This window comes from Sciurus carolinensis, chromosome 16 (genome assembly GCF_902686445.1).
Source record: "Sciurus carolinensis chromosome 16, mSciCar1.2, whole genome shotgun sequence".
NCBI lineage: Eukaryota > Metazoa > Chordata > Mammalia > Rodentia > Sciuridae > Sciurus > Sciurus carolinensis.
Window position 1 is genome coordinate 53,457,456 of NC_062228.1, and position 22,959 is coordinate 53,480,414.

Below are 22,959 nucleotides of genomic sequence, written 5' to 3' on the forward strand. Positions count from 1 at the left end.
GGACCGTGAGAAGCCCAATGAAACAGGGCAAGAAGGGCGTGGCCTACCCAAAAAGGCGGGAAGCAGAGCAAGCGCTGATTGGTCGACCCTTTGGCGGGCTTCGGCAAAGGACTTGTCAGGAGGCACGAGGCTGAGCTCGCGCGGTGCAGGAGGACAGGACCCTTCCGCAGGCGCGCGTGCGCACGGCCACTTGCACCCTGCCCTTATAACGCTTTCCAGTCTCGCGCCCAGCACACCTTGGCGCGAACTGGTAGGGGCGTGGCCTGGCCTCAGGAGCGCAGTCCTGTTCCATTCCTCAGGCCTCGCGCCGCAGGCTCGCGCCCAAGCCCAGCGCCCGGGGAATTCGCACCCATCCCACACCGGGGTTGGGAACTAGGCGGCGGGGGCTCTCGCGCGCTCGCCGTCCGCCTCCCAGGACCAGCGCGAGACGCTGTCTGATCTGCCTCCCGAGTGTGGGGCTGGCGTGAAACCAGAAGGAGGGCCTCACGCCATTTTGCACGTCCTGAGGCGGGTGCTGGAGGCCAAGGGGAACGGGGCGGGGGTCTCCCCGGCTTTAGCTGGCCTGAGGGGGACCTGGGGTCCCCCAAGTGGCACTGTGCGGCCGCGGCCTTCCTTAGGGGACAGGAGGGTGGGTGGGCGCTGGGTGTAGGGCCACGGGGGGGCGGGGGGGACCAGGCCTGGGGAGCAGAGGCAGAGTTGGGCTTTCAGCGGGGCGTGGGCTTGGGGACCCCGGCCGACTGGACCTACTGCAGAATGTGGTGGAGTGGCAGAGGGGGTCCGCGTCTGGAGTCTGGGGATTTGCCTCTGGAAGTGACGGGTCTGGGACTCTGAAGATCTTGAGTTTGACCACAAGCTTTCCTGTTGGAATCGGAACATCCTAATTTGGGGATCGGGAAGTTCTTAGTTTGGAATTCTGGGATATCATTTTGAAGGGGTCCCGGGATCTGATTTGGGGGAGCGAAGCCTCAATATGGATCTCGGGCTTCAAATCTTGATGTAGATATGGGATATGAGATTGGGATGTGAAGTCCCAGTTTGAGTCTTGGAGAATTAAATTTGAGGGCCTGGAATCGTATGGGACTTCAGTTTTAGGGTCTGGGGTCTCAGTGGGACTCATATGAGATCTCAGTTCTAAGACTGAGGTCACAATTTGAGGGTCTGAAGTGACAGTTTGGGGGTCAAGAGGTCATTTTAGGATCTGAAGTAAATTAGGGGACTGGGATTTGCTTTGGGGGGGCTTGGATGTCATACTTTAGGATCTGACTTTTCAACGTTGAAGTTTGTGGTCTGCTTGATATTAGGATTGGGGGTTCTATTTGAGGATCAGAACTAGGGGGAACTAGGGTATCAGTATCAGAAGTTAAGGTTTGTAGGAATCAGGGAACTCCTTTTTGGGTTCTAGGTCCTCACTTTGGGAGTTTAAAATTATAGTTTTAGTGTATTGATATCACAATATAGAGGTCTCAAGCCAGTCTTCAGGTTTAATGGTCTCCATTTCAGGGTCTGGCATCTCACCAAAGTCAAATTTTGGGAATTTGCTGGATGGTTTTAGTTTTAGGTCCAAATCATGATTTAGTAGCCCAGATTTACAATTTGGGATTCATGGACTTAAGTTTAGAGTTTTGATTTAGGTATCTGAGCCCATAGTTGTAGGGAATGGGGACACTGTTTTGGGATCTCTGTGTTCAAAGATGCACCATGGGAGAAATGAAGGGTGCCTGTTACAGGGCCAATTCCTCCTGCAATCACAGAGGTCACTAATAATTTTTTCCTCTTTGCAGATGTTGGGTTCCAGCAGATACTTGTGTTCCCCTGAACAGCCCCCAGCCAGTTGCCTGGGTCCCAGTGACAGGTAATGGCTTCCTCATTTCCCTTGTAGCTCCAGCCACTCTGAATAATAATAACATAATGTTTATTGAGCCTTTACTGTTTGTCAGACTCTTTGCTAAGACCTTTGGTTGTATGGTATCTGTTAATCCTTACAACAATCCCAAAGGAAGTAGGTGAGAATATTCCCACCATTTCCCAGATAAGAGAAATCTAAGGTGATTGGCAAAGATTACCTCTAAGGGTCTTACAGGCATTAACATTCTGAGTTCTTTTTTTTCTTCCTTCCTTTCTTTGTTGCTAGGGATGGAACCCAGAGCCTTGAAGGCACTCTACCACTGATCTATTCCACTACTACTAAGAATCTTTTTACTTATTTATTTGTTTATTTGATTGTTCATTGGTTTGTTTTGGTACTGGGGATCTAACCTAGGGCTCATGAATACTAACTGAGTACTCTATCCCTGAGCCACATCACCAGACCTAGGATTCTTGGAAAGGGGCTTTCCACAAATCGAGGGTTGGATCAGATTTTTCCCCCTGTCCAAATTCTGGATAAAGAAAAATGGCAGCCAGTTGCAGTGACTCATGCCTGTAATCCCAGTGGCTCAGGAGGCTGAGGCAGGAGGATTGTGAATTCAAAGCCAGCCTCAGCAACTTAGCAAAGCCCTAAGTAACTCAGCAATACCCTGTCTCTAAATAAAATACACAAAAGGGCTGGGAATGTGGCTCAGTGGTTGAGTGCTCCTCCCGGTACCAAAAAAAAAAAAAAGAAAGAAAGAAAGAAAAATGGCCTGAGTTCATCTTATCCCCTATGGTGTTCCCTAATGACTATTTTTTTGGGGGGGGGCATCTAGGGATTTGACCCAGGGGTGCTTTACCACTGAGATACATCCCCAGCCCTTTTTTATTTTTTGAGATAGGCTCTCACTAAGTTGCTTAGGGCCTCACTACTTTGCTGAAGCTGGTCTTGAACTTGTGATCCTCCTGCCTCAGCCTGATGAGTGGCTGGGATTACAGGTGTGCAACCCTGTGCCCTCCTCCCCTAATAACTTTCTATTTAGCCATCTTCATTCATTCATTCATTCATTAACTCCAAAATTAAGCATCTCCTTTGTTCAGGTTCTCTACTTAGGTACTGTGCTCAGGAGTAGCACCATGAAGAAAATGAAGAGTGCCTATCCTGCTGCCCATTCCTCCTGGAATCCCAGAGATCACCCACAAATCAGTGTTTTTTTTTTTTGTTTGTTTGTTTTTTTACCCCTCTCTAAGTATGAGGTCTTTATATTAATAAAAACTCTTAGTTGCGTTGAACAGAAACCTAACTAAAACTGGCTTAAACATAAAAGGGGATTTATTGGAATAGATAGTAGACTTGGCTGGTTCCAGGGTGGGATTGAATGATGTTGCCAGGACTCTGCCTCTCAGCTCTGCTCTTGTCCTTGTTGGCTTCCTTCTCAAGCAGGCTTTACCTTTGCAAGGGCAGGATGACTTCCAGAAAGTCCATATCGTGCCATCTTGACAACCCAGCAGAGAGAGACTCTTTCCAAAATTGATTGACTCTGATTGGCCAGACCAGGGTTTCTGACCCCAACCCTGAGTTACTCACTAGCACCTTTCTTGACTGGACCTTGGTTCTATCTGTACTTTCTCCTAGAAGGGAAAGATGGGGCCAGCCTTTCTGAACCCCATGCACTGAGGGCGGGATGGTTGCCCAGAGGAGTACTGAGATTCTCTGACCAGAAAAGGATTGAATGTTGGTTAAGCAAAAACTGTGTTATCAGACTGGGGATATAGCTCAGTTGGTAGAGTGCTTGCCTCGCAAGCACAAGGCCCTGGGTTCAATCTCCAGTACCAAAAAAAAACAAAAAACAAAAAACTGTGTTATCAACCAGAGTCATCTAATACAGTATCCAGCACCTTGTTCGCTCTATCAGTTGGTCTGTCTGTCTTTATTTTTGGGTGGGGGTGGGGTACTGGGGACTGAATCCAGGGGTGCTTTCCTATTGAGCCACATCCCCAGACCATTTTATTTTTTATTTTGAGACAGGGTCTTGCTATGTTGCCTAGGCCTCACTAAGTTGTTGAGACTGATCTCAAACTTGCAGTCCTCTTGCCTCAGCCTCCCAGATTGCTGGGATTATAAGCATGCACCACTGTGTTGGGACAGCTCCCTGTTCTCTAACATTCTTTACACCTGACTCATTTAGACAAAAGACTGTCCACCTTCTCTTGAGCTAACATTTCATAGCACTCCCTGTGTGCCAGATACTGTGTAAAACACCTTCCAGACAAGATTAATTTTTTCCTACCCACCTCCCATTTATAAATGAGGGAGAAATGAGCTCAGAGAGATGAAAACACTTGCCCAAAGCCACACAGCAAGTGACAGCTAGGATTTGAATTCCAGTTTGTCTGCTTCAAAAGCAGGATCTTTTTTGTGTTGGGGGCGGGGATTTGAGATACTCGGGTTTGAATCCAGGGTGTTCTACCACTGAGTCATATCCTCAGCTCTTTTTTATTTATTATTTTGAGAGAGTGTCTCACTGAGTTGCTTAGGGCCTCGCTAAATTGAAACTGGCTTTGAACTTGTGATCCTCCTGCCTCAGCCTCCCAAGCCACTGGAATTATAGGCATGTGCCACCATGCCCAGCTATATTTTATTTTGAGATAGGGTCTTGCTAAGTGCCAACACTGACCTTGAACTTGCAATCCTCCAGCATGTGCTACTGTGCCCAGCCAAAAGTTAGATCTTATAATCAGCCATTATGTTTCCACTTGCTTTGTCCCTCTTTGGGCTAGCACTTCCTCTTAGTTCCTACACATATTAAGGTAAATTAGGCACTAGGATTTTTTTTTTTTGGTAGTGCTGGAGATTGAACCAGGACCTCACACATACTAGGCAAATGCTTTACCACCGAGGTACATCCCTAGCCCAGGATTTGGTTTTTCCAAATCTAATAAGAGATGTTTGGACTGGCTTTTGTGAGGCTCCTTCTAGCTCATATAACATGAGTTAACTGTGGTACATTTAGGCTGATTAGCTCAAAGAGGAAACTCTGGTGTTACAGTTATTTTTCATGTCCAAAGATGGAGGGGTTCCTAACTACACAGGAGGCTGAGGCAGGAGGATTGCAAATGTGAGGTGAGTCTCAGCAACTTAGCAAGGCCTGAAGCAACTTAGCAAGACCCTGTCTCAAAATAAAAAATAAAAAGGGCTGGGGAGGTGACTCAGTGGTTAAGTACCCCTGGGCTCAATACCTAGTACCAAAAAGTAAAAAGGGCTGGAGATGTATGTTAGTGGTAGAGAGTTGCCCAGCATATGCAAAGCCTTGGGTCTCATCCCCACTGTTGCCCTTGCCCCTTCTCCCAAAAGAGAAAGGCTGTCACAAGACAGAAGCCACATTCATTACTTCAAAAATTTTTCATTGAGAGGTCTACTAAGTGCCAGGCATTATTCTGGGAGCTGGGGCTACAACCAGGGATGTATTATGACTTTTGTGGTCTGTAGGCAATTTTTCCTTCTTAGTTTCTTTCCTTCATTAAAAAATTAATTAATTACAACAGCATTATATAAAGATAAATATTCAGATTTGGTTGTATTTTTTTTTTCTTCTACTTTAAAAGAAATAAAAACATTTCATGAACCCTTAAAACTATCACAGGACTTAAGCATTGTGCTTGCTGCATGTAAAGAATAAGTCAGCCTGGGAAATAACAGTAAATAAAGACAATAATCCCTGTCCTTTTGGAGTTTATAATAGCTAAATAATTCTAAAAGTAATATATTGGATGGTGATAAATGATAGAGGGGTGCTTATTTGGATTGAATGGTCACAAAAGGCCTCTCTGAGGAGGTTACATTTAAACTAAATGCTTAAATGGTAAAGAAGGAACCCATCACGCAAAAATGCAGGAGAATTTTCCAGGTAAAAGGGATGGTAAAGGCCCAAAGGAGGAGATAGTGGCAGTTTAGAGAGACAGAATGAGGACCCACGTGGCTAGGGCTTACCTGTTCCTGCAAACCCAAAGGGTAGAACTGGGATTAGCAGGTGAAAATTATAGACTATGAGAAAAGAAATTGGCAAAAACCAGAAGCATCCAGCAAAGGGAGAGGCAGCCTTGGGAGGGAGTCTGTGGGCCTCAGAGGCTCCTGAGAGCAGGGCCCAGGTTGTGCCTCCTCAGAACTGCTGCCCAGAGGATGCCACGAGTTTGAGATTCCTAGTCACTCTTGCTCCCTCCTGTTTTTTTCTTCTACAACTTCTGCGTTTGCCTAGAAGCTTCTCCCAGGACTTTGCAAAGTCCAGAATAAACACTTAGGAACTATAGTTGATTTAAAACCCTCTTAGATGTGAATAAGTAATACCTTAAATTTAAGTAAACCTGGATGCTTTTTCTTCCTTGTCACCTGAATGGTTGTTTCTCACTAAGTTTCCAGGAGTCCCTCTAGGACAAGAGAAGAGTAGTGTGCAAAAAATAAATACCAGGCCCAATTTCTTTCCCTTTCTTCCTCCTTTTTTTTTTTTTTTTTTTTGGTGTGTGTGTGTGTGTGTGTGTGTGTGTGTGTGTGTGCATGTGCTCACTGCTGGGGATTGAACCTAGGGCTTTGTGCATGCTAGGCAAACACCAGTAGAGTAGAATCCTGGGCTGGGAAATGTAGCTCAGTGATAGTGCTTTCCTAGCATGTGCAGGGCCTTAGGTTCAATTCCCAGCATCACAAACGCAAACACATGAAAGAATAGGATCCTAAGAGGATGGGGTTTAGCTCAGTGATAGAGCATGTACCTATCATGGGTTAGGCCCTGGGTACTATCCCTAGCATCAAAAAAAAAAAAAAAAAAAAAAAAAAAGAAAGAAAGAAAGAAAGGAAAAAGAAAGAAATCCCTAGCACACTGGTAGTCCCAGCTACTGGAGAGGACAAGGCAGGAGGATTGCAAATTCAAAGCTAGCCTCAGCAGTTTAGTGAAACCCTAAGCAACTTAGGGAGACTAATAAAAGGAGCTGGAGATGTGGTTAAATGCCCCTGGGTTCCATCTCTGGTAAAAAAAAAAAAAAATCCCTATCATATAATTCTGAGGTCAATTGATTTTTTTTTCCTTCAGTGGACTATTCCATATGGCCTCTTGTGTTCACAAAGATTTTGAGGAGGATATCAAAGGATGTTAATCCTTAAATGGTTTCCGATTGGTCTAAAGGTAAAGGCAAACTCTGCACTGTGAACCTGTGGTTGAGTCCCTACTTCATCCAGTCTTTACCTCCTTCTCTAGCCTTGTTTCACCTCACAGTACAACTTGCTTTCTGTGCTTCTGGCATGCCAGTTTTATTGTCTTTAAATTCTCCAATGCTCCTTTATGCCACAGGGCCGTGCATGTGTTCCCTCAATCTGCAATGTTTTCTTTCCCTCTTCACCTGTATGTTTCTACTCCTCCTACAGAACAGGTTCTGGTCAGGTTTATTTCTTCAGGAAATATCTTGTTGATTAAGACAAATCCTTCCATTACAAGTCCTTCATTTATTAGGTCAAAGCTCCCTATCGCAAATGTCCCTAAGGCTGAGCAACACCTCTCCTTTATCCTCATCAGGAGGCTAACTCCATGGATGTGTCCCCTGTGCAGTAACATAGCACCCTGCATTTAGAAAGGTGTGATGACGATCACTTTAATTCTTTGCTTTCTCCAATCATGAAATTCTTAGTTTTCGAACACAAGACCCCATTTTTCATTTGCAGTGCATCCCCTTGAAAATTACAAAGCTTTCTCTAGTCCTAGTTGCAATTTTATGTCATTTTTGTAGCAGTTTGGTTGATTATATTATCTCGGACTACACTGTGAGCTGGAGAAGGACTGTATTTATTCTTTATATCACTTATGACAATTCCTGACACAAAGTAGGTGCTCAGTATGTAACTGCTGGATGAGATTCCTTTAGGAATTTGGAGTTTGGTTAGGAAGATGAGTGTGTCTCCCATACCATATGCTATCTCCTGAGTCGTCCCTCTCCGTTGCCACAGTGTCCGGCACAGGGCCTGGCCAAACAGTGGGGATCTGTTTATAGGTGTGAACTGGAGCTAAACACATCGGTAATCAACGGAGTGTTTTTGTTTGGCTGGTTTTCTGTTTGTTTGTTTTTGCCTTGGCCATGCTGCAGGTGACATAGTATAGTGGACATTCAGAGTGGGGAGGAAGGCAAGGGAAGTAGCAACTGAAGTGAACCTTGAAGGAAGGTGGGACATGGATTGGTGGCACGGGAGGTGTTTGGGCAGCCCCAGAGGAATCTCATGGTCAGTGGCAGTGGTGTAATTTGGGAGAGGCACTCCAGCATCTGTGTCTCCATCTGTTAGGAAAAGGGTGGAGGCATGTGTTCACAGGTACTTTATGAACTACAAAGTCAGGGATTAAGTTCCGCAGGTTCCCAGGAGTCAGCTTATTTCATACCTTTATTTAATCATTGATTTATCCAATACGCAGTGGGTTCCCATCTGCCAGACTCTGTTCTAGGCGCTGGGAACACAGTGGTGCTCCCACAGCTGTAAGCCTTGTGCAGGGAATAGAGACAGGTGAGCATAGCAGCATGTCACCTATCTTGTGGATGAGGGTCCGTTCACGTGAGAGAGTTGAAGGAAGCACAAGAGCAGAGTGGTCAGTGGGGCTGGCAGGAAGAGTGTTCTAAGCCATGTTAAGGGTTTAAACTTGATCCTTAACAATGAGATGATATTGAGGGGTTTGAAGCAGGGGAGATACGTGGTCAGATTTGTGTTTCAGAAGGCCCACCCGGCCTCTAGCAGAGGGTGGATAGAGGAGGCCAGGTGGAAGGCTGGGAGACCCGTGAGGATGTCAGGATGGATTAGGTTGAGGCTGAGAAGGGGAGAGAGGAGCAGGGTTTGGGGACCAACTGGTCAAGGGGTCAAGGGGGAATGACAAGTCCAGATGATGCCTGGGACTCTGTCTTGGGTGTCCCAGAGTGGGAGCAGGGGCAGCCTGGAGATGGGGAATACTAAGACAGGAGGTTTGGGGGTCAGATGGCAAGTTCAGTTTCGGATGTCCTAACCAAATCCAGCTCTTGTCCCCAAACAGGAATCAGAAGAAAAATCACACCAGCAAGCTGCAGGAGCTGGCATTGCTGCTACCTGTGGCCCCGAAGACTGGCACCAAGAAGCTCACCAAGGTGCGGGGCTGGTGGAAAGGAGGCAGACTGGGGAGACAGGTCTTCAGATAGCAGTAAGCTGGGAAAACCTGGCAGACCCTCACAGTGTCGGCCTTGGAATGGGAATGGTCCCGCTCTGAAGGAATTTCTAGGAGTCCTGACCCCATGACTAGAAGCCTGGGGGTTCTTTTGTGCAAGAGACAGGGAAATTGGGAGGGGAAGAACAGAATCTGGAGTCCAGCAGCCAGAGGTTGGAGCCCCCCTGGCTCACAGACGCGGAACTCTGGTCAGCTTCCTGAGGCAACCCAGCCTTTCTAAGCCTCAGGTTTCTTGGCTTAAAACAAGGAAAAATAACTCCTGCTACCCAGAGATATCATCAGGCCAAAATGACATAATCCCTGTGACAGGTCCTGCACATTGCATGTCCTGAATAAATGTCAGTTCCCTCTTCAAGTCTCTTGTTTTGGGATCTGTGGGTTTTGTGTCTGTGAGGTAGGAATAGGTATGGTTTCTCGGGGCATCCCCATAGGCTACTCAATAAATGTACACAGGGCCAGGCTAACACCTCGCTCCCAGTGGGAATGACCTAATATGAGACTAGAGATCTTGAAGGCTTGATGTGATGTTTTCTTGCTTTATTTCCTCTCATTCATTCACATTCTCATTCATTATCAGCCCTTTCTGGAAATACCATTGGGTGCCAGAAGCCGTTCTGGTTGCAACAAGGGAGGCAAAGAAATTTGAGACCCAGTCCTTCTCTGGGAACTCAGAAACTGTCAGGAAGATGAAGATTTGAACACAAAAATAACTGATCCTAACTGGAATGTGCGACTTGTCTTTACAGAGGTTCAGAGGAGTGGGTGTCTTGGAGAGATTTGCCTGACCCCAAACCTGGGCTTTTCCCTGCCCACCACATGCCATCAACCACCAGGTCATGTTGAATCTTCCTCTTAAATATCTCTCAACAGTAGGTGCTTTTATGAGTTTCCTAGGGCTACCATAACAAATCACCACAAACTTAGTGACTTAAGAGACACAAATTTATTCTCTTATAGACTGGAGGTCAGATGTCCCAAATCAGACTTATTGGTCTATAGTCAAGGTGTCGTGGAGTTGGTTCCTCTTAGAGGCTCCAGGGGAGAGTCCTCTGCCTTTCCCTTTGCCAGCTTCTAAAAGTCACCTGTGCTGCCCAGCTCATGGAGAGCCCAGGCAAGCAAGCAGCCTCGCATCTTCAAAGCTCTCCCCTCTCTTACTGCTTCTGTTGCCATATCGCCTTCTCTGCCTTTGACCCCCGTCTCCTTCTTATAAAGTCCATTGTGATTACATTGGACACCTGGATGCTCTAAAGTAATCACCACCTCAAAATCCTTAACTCACATCTGCAGAGTCCCCTTTGCCATATTAGGCAGCATATTCATAGGTGCTGGAACCTAGAACGTGGATATCTTTGGAATTTGTATGTGAACTATTTGAAGAATTGTTTCCTGTGTCAAACATTTACATATTTGATGTGCATAGGTGTGCATTAGGCTCTTAGGGAGCTCAAGACGATAAAGACACAGTCCTTTCCTTGAGAAATGACAGACTAGTCAGGGGATAGGCAACATTTCGTAACTGACCAGATGACCACATCCCTTGGAATTCTCCCAAGGACTCGGCATACTTTCTTCACCATTTATCCCCTGCTGTGTTAGGAATCCCTCTTCCCCATCTCCACCCCTCCTGAAGTTCAGCCCTGGTTCCCCTGCTCCACGTACAACCTGCATCCCAGTCGGTGCCCAGTGTCTCATGCTCAAACCTATCTGTGCTGCACCTAGTCCCAGGGCTGTGTGATGTGCTCATGAACGGTTCCGTGTGGCTTCCCTGTGTTGGAGACTGGAGGTTCGTGGCATTTTTCCACACCACCATGGCTGATTAATTTTTCCCTACCCCGTGTAATTCTGTAAACTTCCCCTCTGACCACCAAAGCCCTCAGCATAGTACCTGAGTGTTTCCTTGTTTCTGACTCCTTTAGAGGAGAGTTGTGCCAGCATAAGGACCATAAAGGATAAATCTCTACCCCCCAGGGCTCCTCCTAGAACAGATAGCAGTAACAACTGCTTCCAACTTACTAAGAGTTCCAGATGTCAGACCTTGAATGCTAAGCACCTTAGCCTTCAGTCTTCCCACAAGGCTTAGGAGAGATGTATGAGTAGGCTCATTTTTTGGTTTAAGGAAACTGAAGTGCAGAGGGGTCACACTGCCCGGCTGGGCAATGAAAGAGAAGTGTCATTCCAAAGCCCCATGCTTCAACCCTGCTGTCAGGCAGAGAGAGCTCAGTAGATGCTTATTGAATGACTGAATTGATGCTCTCCGTTGAAACAGTTACAAGGTCCCTGGCATCTGAACCTCAGGGACAACAGTCAAGCCCACCTTCCCAGAGTACTGAGCTCTGCCCTGACCTGGGGTGATTCCCAATTGCTTTCTGCATACAACCTTTAGACTAGTCATAACAAGTAACATTTATAAACTACTTGACAGTTACAAAGACTTAATTTTGTGCCAAACCTGTTATTAGAGGTAATAAACTAAAAAAGACAGTATCTGCTCTTGAATCTAGCAATACTTATTTTAAAAAATTCCTAGAGAACCTGGTAAAGGTGGTCTCATTCAGTCTTCAACCAAGCACTTATTAGGCAATCAATGAATCACACCCTGTGCTGGACAATTTTACATAACTAATCATTTAGTATTTTTTGTTTTGATACTGAATTGAACCCTGGATCATTTTACCTTTGAAGTACCCAGTCCTATTTATTTTTATGTTTTGAGGGAGGGTCTCACAAAGAAGCTGGCCTTGAACTTGTGATCCTCCTGCCTTAGCCTCTCAAATCACTGGGATTACAGGGAGGAATCACCACCCTGTCTTCTAATCATTTAGTCCTAATGACAATCCTCAGGGCCCAGATGAATATCCTCATTCCCATTGCACAGATGAGAAAACCAGGACTTGAACAGCACATAAAATGACCTGCTTTTAATGCACAACCAGTAAGTGGCAGATTGGATCCAGGTCCTTCAAAATCAATGTTCTTGGGCTGGGGAGATAGCTCAGTTGGTAGAGTGCTTGCCTCACAAGCACAAGACCCTGGGTTCAATCCCCAGCACTGCAAAAACAAACAAAATCAATGTTCTCTTGACTGTGTCACATGTATTTCTTAGAGTATATAGCTATATTATAGCATCCTTCTTTGGATACTACTAAATCATTTCACTGTCTATATTGTATTTTATGAAATACTTTCATGTAAATCCCCTCATGAGACCCTGTTTCCTTATTTGAAGTTTTGGAGATTATTTGTTTATTATTCTGTGGGTCAAATTTGATCTAACTTTTTTTTTTTTTGTGGTACTGGGGATTGAACCCAGAGCCTTGTGCTTGCAAGGCAAGCACTTTACCAGCTGAGCCATATCCAGCCCCTGTGGATCCAATTTGATTTAAAACTGGTGACCTTCCCTCACCTTGTCACTGGAATATCTCCTTCCACTCTTCAGGCCTGTTTAAATGCTGGTTTCTCAAAGAAGCCTTTCCAGACACCCTAATTTTGGGATCCTTTGTTATGGTCTTTTATTCATAATGTTTATCACACAGTTGGTTAATTTCGAATGGTTTGTGAGTTGATTAGTGTCTGTTGCCCTCATTAGACTCTAAGTTCCATGAAGGCAAACAAAATGTGTCTAGTTTACCCTGACATACCTCTTCTAGCTTTGTGTCCCCACATCAACTCAGGAAGCATTAGGTAACCGGATGGGCAATGCCCATGCCCACTGGGCAGGAGGCATCCTGCTTGGTGCTGTGGGGGAGGTTCCATTCCTCCAACTATCCCTGGCTATATGCTTGGGATACAGAAATCAATTAGCCACAGTTTCACCATCAGCCAGTTCAAGGTTAGTGGGAGTGAAGGACATGTCAACAGATAATTATAAAACAGCGTTGCAAGTGCCTTGGTGGAAATCGGGCCAGGGTGTTAACAGAGTGCTGAGGAGGGCAGTTGAGCCAGCCTGAGTGAGAAGGATCAGGAAGGCAGGCATGCTGCCGAGGACCAGAGAGGAGGTGGAGGTGAGGGAATTCATGGGGGAGAAGAGGAGGATTTGCAGACAGGAAATACAGCATGAGCAAAGGGCCAGGGGCCAGAAACTGAGCTGTATGTGCTGAAGACTACCAGGAGAGAGACAGACCTGAATTCAGATTCTAGCTTTCCTACCTCATTTCTCCAAATCCCTAAGCCTGCTTCCTCAGCTGAACCCTGTACCTCACTGAGTCTTGAGGTTGAAACAGTAGAACAGGAAGAGTAGGAGGACTAAGGCATTGCTTGGGGGTAGGTGGAAAGTATGGGCTTGGGGCCTTCCTGTCTCTGGTCCCCAGCAGCCTCATGTTCTCCTGAGTCCTGGCTCTTGTGCTCAACCCTGTCTTTCTTTTGGGGGCAGAAGGAGATTCTGCTTCATGTCCTGCACTACATTCAGTACCTCCAAAGAAGCATCGATGTGGCCAAGGCCTTGCTCAAATTCCACACCAGCGATGCGGAAGGTGGACTTGGGGGTAAGCAGTTCAGATGATGTTTCCTGGTGCTTGCTACATGCCAAATGTCCTGGCCACTGGGGACATTGAATGACTTAGACGAGTCCACTCCCCCTCCCTACCCTGGAATCTCACAACTTTGTGGAGGGGACACCGTCAGAAAGTTGTTCAAGGTGTTGTGGGAGCTTAGAGGAGGGCTTCCAAGGACAGCAGAAGGGGGACCCTGCCAGAGAGAAGAAACCATGTGGGCAAGAGCATGAAGGCATTAGGAGGACTATGTGGGACGTCTGGGGACAGGCAAGTGGCAAGGGTGATTGGAGGGACCCTGTAGCACCAAGCTGACTTCTGCAGGCTCCCAAGTCAGGTCAGGACTGAAGCGCATCTTCATGACCTCAGCCTGCCATGCTTCGGTTTCTGTCCTCTGCAAAATAGGACCTGCACCAGCACTTGACTTCGTGTCTGTCCTGGGGATTAAATGCATGTAAAGAAACAACAGGGGTGGGGCTGGGACTCAGCGGAATAGCGCTCACCTAGCACGTGGGAGGCACTGGGTTGGATCCTCAGCACCACATAGCGTAAATAAATAAAATAGAGGTATGGTGTCCATCTACAACTAAAAAAGTTTTTTTAATGTGTATATATATATAGAGAGAAAAGAACAACAGCACCTGGAGCCGCAGCCACCAGGTGTGGACTGTGTGGGGTGCCCAGTGTTGTCGGTGTTGCTGGAATGCAGGATACTCGGGCAGGGTGGCAGGAGATGAGGCCGGAGGGGCTCAGCAGGGGCTGGGGGAGCAGGTTGAGGTCCTGAAGGGCTTCCAGTACACAGCTGGTGAGAGAGATGAAGAGGATGAGAATTACTGAAGGATGTTAGGCAAGGGAAAGTCTTGATTAGACTTGGTTTTGGTTTTGGAGACCAAGTCTCCATCTATACTCAGGCACTGGCCTTGAACTCTGTCCTCCTCCTCCTGCCTCTGCTTCCTGAGTAGCTGGGACTCTAGGCACACAGTGCCACACCTGGCAGGTGTTTTGTTTTGTTGTAGAACAGGGTCCGTGACCTCTAGAGGACTGGTGGTGAAGGGAGAAACGAATCAGGAATGTCAGAGAAATACTTTCAGGAGTGTCTCTGGACAAAACACAGTGAAGTCCAGTGAAGTCCAGCTCTGTAGCTGGGAGTGTGGACAGAAGTGGGTAAATTTGGGAGATGTTAATAAGGAAGACTTGAGAGGCCGCAGGCAGAGGCCCAGGGTGACCCCAGGTGAGTGGTGGCGCCCTCACTGGGTTGAGGAAGGTGGTGTGGGGAAGAGGACAAAGTATCTGGGGCGGGCGACTCTGTTCATCCTCTTGGCCAAGGCCCAGAATAACCCTGGGGAGACCTGCCCCGTACTTCTGCCCCCTGGCTGTGCAACTGAGGACATGTCTGTTTTCCTTGCACACCTCAGTTTCCACATTTGTGGTCTGCCTGAGTGCCCGCCTCACCTTAGGGTTAGGAAGCATCATCTGCAGAGCAGGGGACATGCTAGGATGAGGACTGAGATCTGACCTGTCCCCTTCTCTGTCCCCCCAGGGCTGGGTCAGAACCCAGCTGTGGGCCCAGCCAGGCGGAAACACTCCACCCCCTCCAGCTCCCCGTGCTCTCGGAAGTCTCGTCTTTGGGGTGTCTGCCGGAAACCTCGGAAGAAGCTGACCAGAGCATCAGGTATGAGCTGTCAATGGAGCAGAAGGAGAAGCAAGGGTCAGTTGAGCAAGGCTCCTTCTCCAGGGATGCCATCGCCCTGGGGCCTGCTCAGCAAACTGCCAGGGTCCAGCTCCAGCCCCTCCTAGTAGGAGCTCAGCAGCCTGAGTGGGCCGCTCCTTCTCTGGACCTCTGCTTCCTCACTGGAAAATGCAACACCTGCCACAGGAGAAGGGGCACACACTCTGCCCAAGCAGAGCTCATGTGAGAGACTCTGATCAGGTCTGAGGAGTGGGAGCTGCTGTTTTTATTTACTGCCCTTGTGCCCAGTTATCGTTTCTGAACCAGAGAATTGGGGAGTGTGCTGTGGTAGAAAGATCCATGTGTGGGAGGCACTGTCCTGGAGCCAGCCCCAGCTATGCTACTAACTTGCTCCACTTCTCATTTGTGGGCCTCAGTTTCCATGTCTTTAAAATGGGAGCTGGAGAGGCAGGGGACATAGCTCAGTGCTTGCCTGGCAGGCATATCCAAGGCCTTAGGTTGCATTTCTAGTACAGTCAAAAAAATAGAATTGGACCTAGACAGTGACTCCTAGTCTTGGCTATAAATATGAATCACGTGGGGTGCTTAGAAAAATCCTATTCTTGTGCTTTACACCTAGAAAGTCAGGTGCCCACTCTGTGGTGGAACATCAGACCAGCTGTGTCTATTTTTTTTTTTTTTTTTAAGAGCTTGCACGGTATATAGGTAGGGGTTGGGCTAAGTGACTCTGCTTGAGTGTCTGAGCATGCCTGGAAGGGCTAGTGATGACCAGGCCAGGCACAGCTTTGAAACATTGTCACCCCAGAGCAAAGGAGGGCCCCAGCTGAGCCATGTTCTGGGATAGTCAGGACACCACCACCACCACCCATCTGACACCCATCTCTTGTACTCTCAGAACGTCAGACTCGGGACCAGAAACCTCGCCGCTCTCTGGCCCTGGACAAGCCTGAGAAGCTGGTGACCACATCCCCTGACCAGAAGGAAGGAAATGTGGGAGAGATCACCACCCCTCCAAGATGCCCCGACCCCTGGTGTGACCTCAAAGCTGCATTTGCCTCATTTCAAGGCGACGTAGAAGGAGGAAGATCCCAGCTGACGTTGCTGGATATAGCCGAGAACATCGTCCTTGGAGACATCGCAAGTTGGTCTCTCTCCTCACCATGAGTTTCACCTTTCATGTCCAGGCTCTCTTCTGGGGACCTGCTGTGTAGTGGGGGATACAGTGGCAATCAGAGTAGACGCTGCCCCTTGTTTCACGGAGCTTATGGTTTGGTTCCCGGTTTTCCTTCTCATTTCAGCTCTGTTATGGGTAAGGGGAGCAAAAGATCAGGGCTACCCTCCTGTTAGGCTTTAAGTCACGGAAGTGGGACAGGGCAGGGTCTCCTTGAGCAGACCTCACCTGAAGCAGCCATACTGTCTCTCATGCCCTGTCACTCCATCAGTCAAACGGGGTGATGATGGATCTAGCAAAGAGCTGGGTGGAGGGAGGGGTTTGAACTCAAGGCATGGCCTCACACAGGCTGCCAGGTCTAGGCAGCAGGTGCCTCTGTTCATTCATGTAGCTCCCATTCTGAGTACCTACTCCGGGCCAGGCCATGTGCAGGGTGCTCCTGACACATCAGGGCCTAAGGTCACAGTCCAATGAAGGAATCACCCACATCACCAGATGCTGGTGGTCCAGAGTGACCCAGACTCCCTAAGTTGTCTAGGAGGCTGTCGGCCCCAGGGTGGGCCTCTGACCCAGCACAGGGCTGAGGGAGGGCTTCACAGATCTTGCTAGCTGTGACCTTGGCAAGCTACCTGATATCTCAGTGCCTCAGTTTATCTACAGTGTGATAATGGTGCCCTTTAGCAAAGGGTCACTGACAGGACTTTCCACCCTTCAGACAGGGCTGGCCACATGAGCACTGCTTTCTTCATTGTTATCATGGCTGTCATTCCGCTTAAGGATCTTGTCCTCTTTATAGCTTCTGCTAGGGATGTGGGATTCAAGAAATTTGGATGTGATTTGGGCACCCCATCCTCACACAGAGGTCCTGCAGTCTAAGGTTTTGGTCAGGATGGTGGAGCAGGAAGCTGGGTAGCAGGACCTGGCACCTCCCCATCCCCGGTGTTGGGGAGACCTGGAATCTGGCCCCGCCCACAGAAGCAGTCATCCTAATTTGCCCCCTAGGCTGCTGTTGTGCGCACAGTGCCCAGGATGGGGAGCCCGACCCTGCCTTCGAGGCCCCGAGGGGGGCTGAAGGGATCCATTTCCTAAACAGGATACATCCCTCTTCCAGGTAAGGGCACTCCAGGGCACTGGTGGGTGAGGCAGAAGAGTCGGGGTTGGCTTGGCTGAGGGGTCCTGAGAATGAGGCCAGTGTTACCCTCTGCCAGTCCCCTGAGCACTGCTCTGGGCCTGCTTTATGCTGGCTGCAGGAGCTCCCAGGAAAGGCTGGCTTCCATCTCAGAACGCAGCCCCAGCCTCCCCACGGGCCTCCCTGCCCCCTGCAACCTGTCTTCACTTGACAATGGCTTTTCTAACACATGGAGCTTGGCTGTGACCCTTCCTCAGTGCCCAGCAAATAGAGCCCAGCTATCTTCTTTTTTTTTTTTTTTTTAACAAGGAGGGCATTTTCTTTTTTTTATTTTTTGGTGTTGATGGACCTTTATTTTATTTATTTTTATGCAATGCTGAGGATCAAACCCAGTGCCTCACACATGCTAGGCAAGTGCTCCACCATTGAGCCCCCAGCCCCAGCCCGAGCCCAGCTATCTTAGTCGGCACTGGAGACATTCTGTGACCCAGCTGGCCACAGCAGCACCTCCTACCCTCACCATGACTCACACCTAACACGGAATGCATGCCAGGCCGTGGCCTCTGAGCTTTCCATTCTGGTCTCTCTTCCTGGAGAGCCCACACCCCGGGTCCATCTGGGAAACTGCCCATCCTGCAGGTCCTCACTGAGGTCCTGCCTCCCACCTGTCCCCACCAGCTCATCTTCCTCCAAGCCCCTCCTCCAGCACTGCCCCTCTGGGGTTGGTGTCTGCTCACCAACTCACCTTTCCTCACAAGCTCGGAAGCTCCTGGGGACTGGACTCCCTGGGACCTGCACCCAGTCAGCCACAGGAGACATTGGGGGGGTCACACAGCAGTCCCCAGCTCAGGGCTCTGTGTCTGCCTCTTAATTCCACCTATTGCAGGCAGAAGCTGGTCTTCTTTGATTCCAGCGAGGAGGTGGACAAGAAGGTCCCAGATGCTGACCCGTGGCTTCCTGCCTGGACCCCAGAGGGCAGCCCCCATGGTGACTGAAACTCCGTCTCTCTTCTTTATGGGGTGTAGGCCTTCTTATCTCTTCCTTCGGAGGATTTCCATGGCAGGGGAAAGTGGGAAATAGAATGGGATCTGCTAAGCACAGGGATGGTAACTGCTCTGTTCCTGCTTTCACTGACACCAGTAGCTGTGGCAGACATTGCTAATCAATCCCTTGAGCCCAGACACTGCCTCAAATCTTTCTTAACACAGTGCTGCAGGTAGACAAGTCAAGCTATTGGACCTGACACATTTTTTTGATGATTTTTTTCCCTTTGCCACCCCTGAAACAATGCCAGGCATTGTGCCTCTTAATTTCCTCTACCTAGAATGCCCAGTGAGACACTGACAGTCACCTTGCCGCAGTGTCTGTACCATCTCCTCAAACCCATCTACTGCTTGGGGGAGGACAATTTCTGACCATATCGCCAAGCCCCCTGTTTCCTCTTCAGGGAGCCCAGTGGCCTTGGCGCCTCCCCAGATCAATAACTGGAGTGTGACAAGCCACCCAAGTGAGACCCTAGGATTGAGCCCTTCCCTCTTTAGCTCCCCGGGAAAATGGCTACCAGAACAGATCCTGGAGGATGGCAACGAGTACCTGACCCAAGGTGAGCCTCCAGGGTGGGAGAGAGGCTCAGGTCACTCAGAACTTAGAGGGCCCTCCAGGAACTCAGGCCTGTGTGGGGTCCCTGGCTACCCAGAGCCCAGTCCTCCTCAGGCCCTGCCTCAGGAGCCCACAGCCCAGCACAGGGGAGGGGAGGCTCCCAGAGCCTGAGCGGGAAGCCACAGGCGCTCCCCAGGGCTGGAGGGGCCCCATGGCAGCTGACCTGTGAGCTGGACTTGGACGGGGGCGGGGGGGGTAGGAGACACCAAAGGAGAAGGCCAGACAAGGGGACTCCACCTGGTGGGGACAGCAGGGCCCAGACTCAGCGCTGTAAGAGAAGCACTTCTGTCCTAGGCAGCACTATGGTGTCCCCACCAACAGGTCTCTTCGAAGAAGTGCTCTTTGAGTCTGAGTCTCCACCTCCTGCCTGTGCCCTTGAGGCACCCCAGGAGAAGGTAGGCAAACCCCATCTGTCTCCCCTCCTCCCTCCTCAACTCTCTCCCCAGCCTCAGCCCTCCAGCTGCCCAGCCACCTTCCCCTGTCCAGCTCCTCGGGCTTCTTGTCCTTCCCAGCTGCACCCCCCTTTGCACCCATCCGCCCACCCTTTGACCACTCACTGCTGGTCACCAGGGACCTGTGAAAGACCCTGCATAATTTCACAACTACTCTACCAGGTCGGGGCTCTCCCGGCTCCGTGTGATAGGTGAGGAACCTGAAACCGCAAGAGTTGGAACAGACCAAACGCAGGACTGCGCCCTCCTGGGCCCTGGGCCAATGGGGCAGCACCCCTGCTCCAGGTCACTGTTGATGGAGAGGCAGCCCAGCTCCAGTCCTGACAGACTCCTCCTCCAGTGTTGCCTCATGAGTAGCTGAATTGGCGGCAGAAACAAAAATTGACACCATTAGCTCTTGGCTAGTGCCACTTGCTCTGTGAGGTTCTTTCCAGCCCCGCAAGGCCTGTGTGGCCACCACCATCTTGTAGATGAAATCCACGCTCAGAAAGCAAGACATCCCAGAGCAGCGCAGCCGCTAAGCCTCTGGTACACTGAGGGGCGGAGGCCACACTGCCCCAGGATGAGAGGAAAGGAGACGCCCCAGCCATTCCTGCCCCCCTCTGCCACTGTGGGAAGGAACTTGGGAACATGCGCCTGGGTGTCCCGAGGCTGTGCAGATGCTGAGGCTTTTATCTGAGCGTTTCTAATGCTCGTGTCATGTCTTGGGAAATCAGTGAGCAAAGCGTGATTCCCCGCTCCCACCCCAACCATCTTTCCCCTCCTCATGGCCCAGAGCCCACCTCCAGAGGCACCTGAAGAGCCCCCAGACTCTCACAGCCTGTGCCAGTCCTCGGTCTCCCTGGACCACTGCTACCTCTCTCTGAGTGAGGCCAGCAAGGTGCAGTCCAGCCCCAGCGCTGAGGAGAGCGACTCGGAGTCCCTGTGGGGGCAGGAAGAGGTGAGAGGGTGGCACCTGCCGAGGCGGCGGGCGGGCATCTTGGGCCTGGCACTCACCTCTCTCCTGTCCAGGACATTCAGGCCGACCCTGAGGGCTTGCAGTCCTCTAGTGACGAGGATGACGACTATACGTGGACCCCCACCCGGAGGGCCTCGACCCTGCCCACAGGTGGGAGAAAGAACAGGAAGGGCCGGGCCAGCAAGGGCCCCGTGAAGCCCAAGGAGAACAAGAAAGCCCTGTGCCCCACCCAGATGAAGAAGAAGTGTGTTAACGGCTTCATCATGTTCTGCAGGATGAACCGGAAGCAGTACATCCGGTGGGTGAGGGTCCTCAGCAGCCCTGGGTAGAACCCTGCTTTCACTTGCATCTCCAGATCACGTGGCCCCCACTTGTGAGACTCATTGCCCTTTCCCGGGACCCTCCAACCCTTCCACAGCCAGCTCTCCCCCTGCCCTGTCGCAATGGTCAGGTCCTTTCACAGCTCCAGTGAAACCCAACTCAACCCGAGGGAACTGGCTTAGGTAACGTGGATGAAGAGGCGCCGGCGTGGCTTGCCCTCAGAAGTGGCTGTTTCTAGGGCTGAACAATGCTGTCCAGCTCCACTCTGCTGGACTGGCCTCATTCTCCAGCAGGCTGGGGACGGGGTCACCCGGGAGGCCTGGCTCAAGTCCATTCTGTCCCCCTGGCAGCCCCTGTGGGGAGGAGGCTAAGCCAGGCACTGCCAGAGTGAAGCCAGGGCCTGGAGGGTCCCAGGCCACAGTGGTCAGTGGGTTCCATTACAGGAAGGCCAAGGTGCTGGCCTGAGGAGCAGTGACTGCAGGTCCCCCGCTCTCCTGGATGCCGGGTTCTCCCCCGGGAACAGCTATTTAGTGCATTTCCCTTCTTTGACCCAGTTCCAGAGGGTGTGTGATGGAGGCTGCCGGCCAGTAGGGACAGGAGGGCACGGGTGTGGAAGCTGAGGCTTGGAGAGGCCAGGGACCCTGTGTGGCCACACTGCTGGCCTCTCCTGACCACCCCTCCCATTCCTCCTGTTTCAGAGCCTGCCCTGGGACCGCATCCACGGCGGCCACCAAGGAGCTGGCCCAGCTGTGGCGGGTGATGACCCCGCAGGAGCGGAGACCATACTGGTAAGAAGCCCTGTCCAGAGGCACAGTGAGGAGCGGAGCGGCGGGTCCCAGCCCTCCTCTTGGGTTCAGAGCCTCGAGCCTGTGGAGCTGGAAACAGGGTGGAGTTTCCTGGGCTGAGGGATCTGTGGTCACACATTTTTCATGGAAGACTTAGGGGTGACGAAGAGAGGTGTCACCTAGCAGCTCAGAAAGGCAGATGCCTGCACTGGGTCTGCACTGCCCTCAGGCTCTCCCGGCCCTGCCACCTGGAGCTCCTCCACCTCCTCCCTCCTGCCCCTTTGACCCCTGCTTCCTGAACCTTCTCCACCAACCCCAGAGAGCTGCCACCCGCCACCTCTGGGCGGCCCCTGGAACACTCCTGAGCACGCAATTTTTCACATCCCACAACCCAAGTGTGGGGCTCCGGAAAGGAGCCCTGGGCCAGGTCCATCTTAGACCCTGGGCGGGAACCAGGGCTTGGCCTCCCTCTCGTCTTCGGCCTCCGTCCCTGCCGGGGCTGGAGGACTGGGGGGACAATGATGGTGGGGGTGAGCAGAACCCGCCCTGTGGCCTCGTCTCTGCAGCATCAAGGCTCGCAGGTTCAGCCGCCAGCACAACCGCATCGTGAAGCAGGAGAACTCAAGCAGCGAGGACGAGGACTGGGAGACCCCCAAGCCCTTCTACCAGCTGCTGGCCGAGAAGGCGCACAGCACCCCAGATCTGCCCGCCCTGCCGCCCCTCCACCCCCAGTGAGAGGCCGTCCCACCCCAGACGCTCACCTCACCTCGGCTTCTGCAGCACTCTGTGAAGCCATGAGTGGGGACAAAGAGGCGTCTGTTCCCTCTTGGGTTTCAGCCCCTGCCATTCTGGGTCCCTGGGCCAGCTCCCCCGGGACGGGGAGGTGGCGTATTTATTGACCCCCGAGACTGCCCCTTTCCACCCTGGGGTTATTAGAGGAGCCTTGGTGTGGAAGGAGGTGACGCTGGGAGTGGGGACTCCACCCTGCCCTCCTTCCCCCATAATCTAATGGCCTCAACCTGTCCATTCTCAGCTCACCCCTCCCTGCCCTGTTCTATTTATAGACTATTTATTGTTTTAAACAAAATAAAAGCAAGTGGAATCCTTGTTGCCAGCAAAGGAGACAGGGCAGGCCCTCTGGTGTCCCCCTGCTCCTTCGGCTCTGGGATGGTCCTTCCCCGCAAATCTGGAGGCCCCTTGGTGCCAGGGCCTGCAGTTTGAAAGTTACCTCACTGCCAC

The 22,959-nt window shown here is 50.6% G+C and overlaps 1 protein-coding gene across 1 annotated transcript; it reads left to right on the top strand.

The window, feature by feature from the left end:
* The first annotated feature begins 17 nt into the window (after nucleotides 1-17).
* Meiosin (meiosis initiator) lies at nucleotides 18-22,455 on the top strand. Its single transcript, XM_047527204.1, has 14 exons — nucleotides 18-114; nucleotides 3,440-3,576; nucleotides 8,875-8,991; nucleotides 13,438-13,549; nucleotides 15,096-15,227; nucleotides 16,141-16,386; nucleotides 17,419-17,527; nucleotides 18,432-18,532; nucleotides 18,993-19,148; nucleotides 19,526-19,599; nucleotides 20,432-20,596; nucleotides 20,668-20,912; nucleotides 21,634-21,723; nucleotides 22,287-22,455. Exons 1-14 carry the CDS (start codon nucleotides 18-20, stop codon nucleotides 22,453-22,455), a joined length of 1,950 nt encoding a protein of 649 aa, XP_047383160.1.
* Nucleotides 22,456-22,959: the final 504 nt, after the last annotated feature.

Excerpts from the sequence above, each read along its gene's own strand:
- Meiosin (XM_047527204.1), top strand. The coding sequence starts at position 18 with ATGAAACAGGGCAAGAAGGGCGTGGCCTACCCAAAAAGGCGGGAAGCA. Across the intron at positions 8,992-13,437 it reads GCACCAAGAAGCTCACCAAG|AAGGAGATTCTGCTTCATGT; the intron begins GTGCGGGGCTGG and ends TTTTGGGGGCAG. Across the intron at positions 21,724-22,286 it reads CAGGAGCGGAGACCATACTG|CATCAAGGCTCGCAGGTTCA; the intron begins GTAAGAAGCCCT and ends TCGTCTCTGCAG.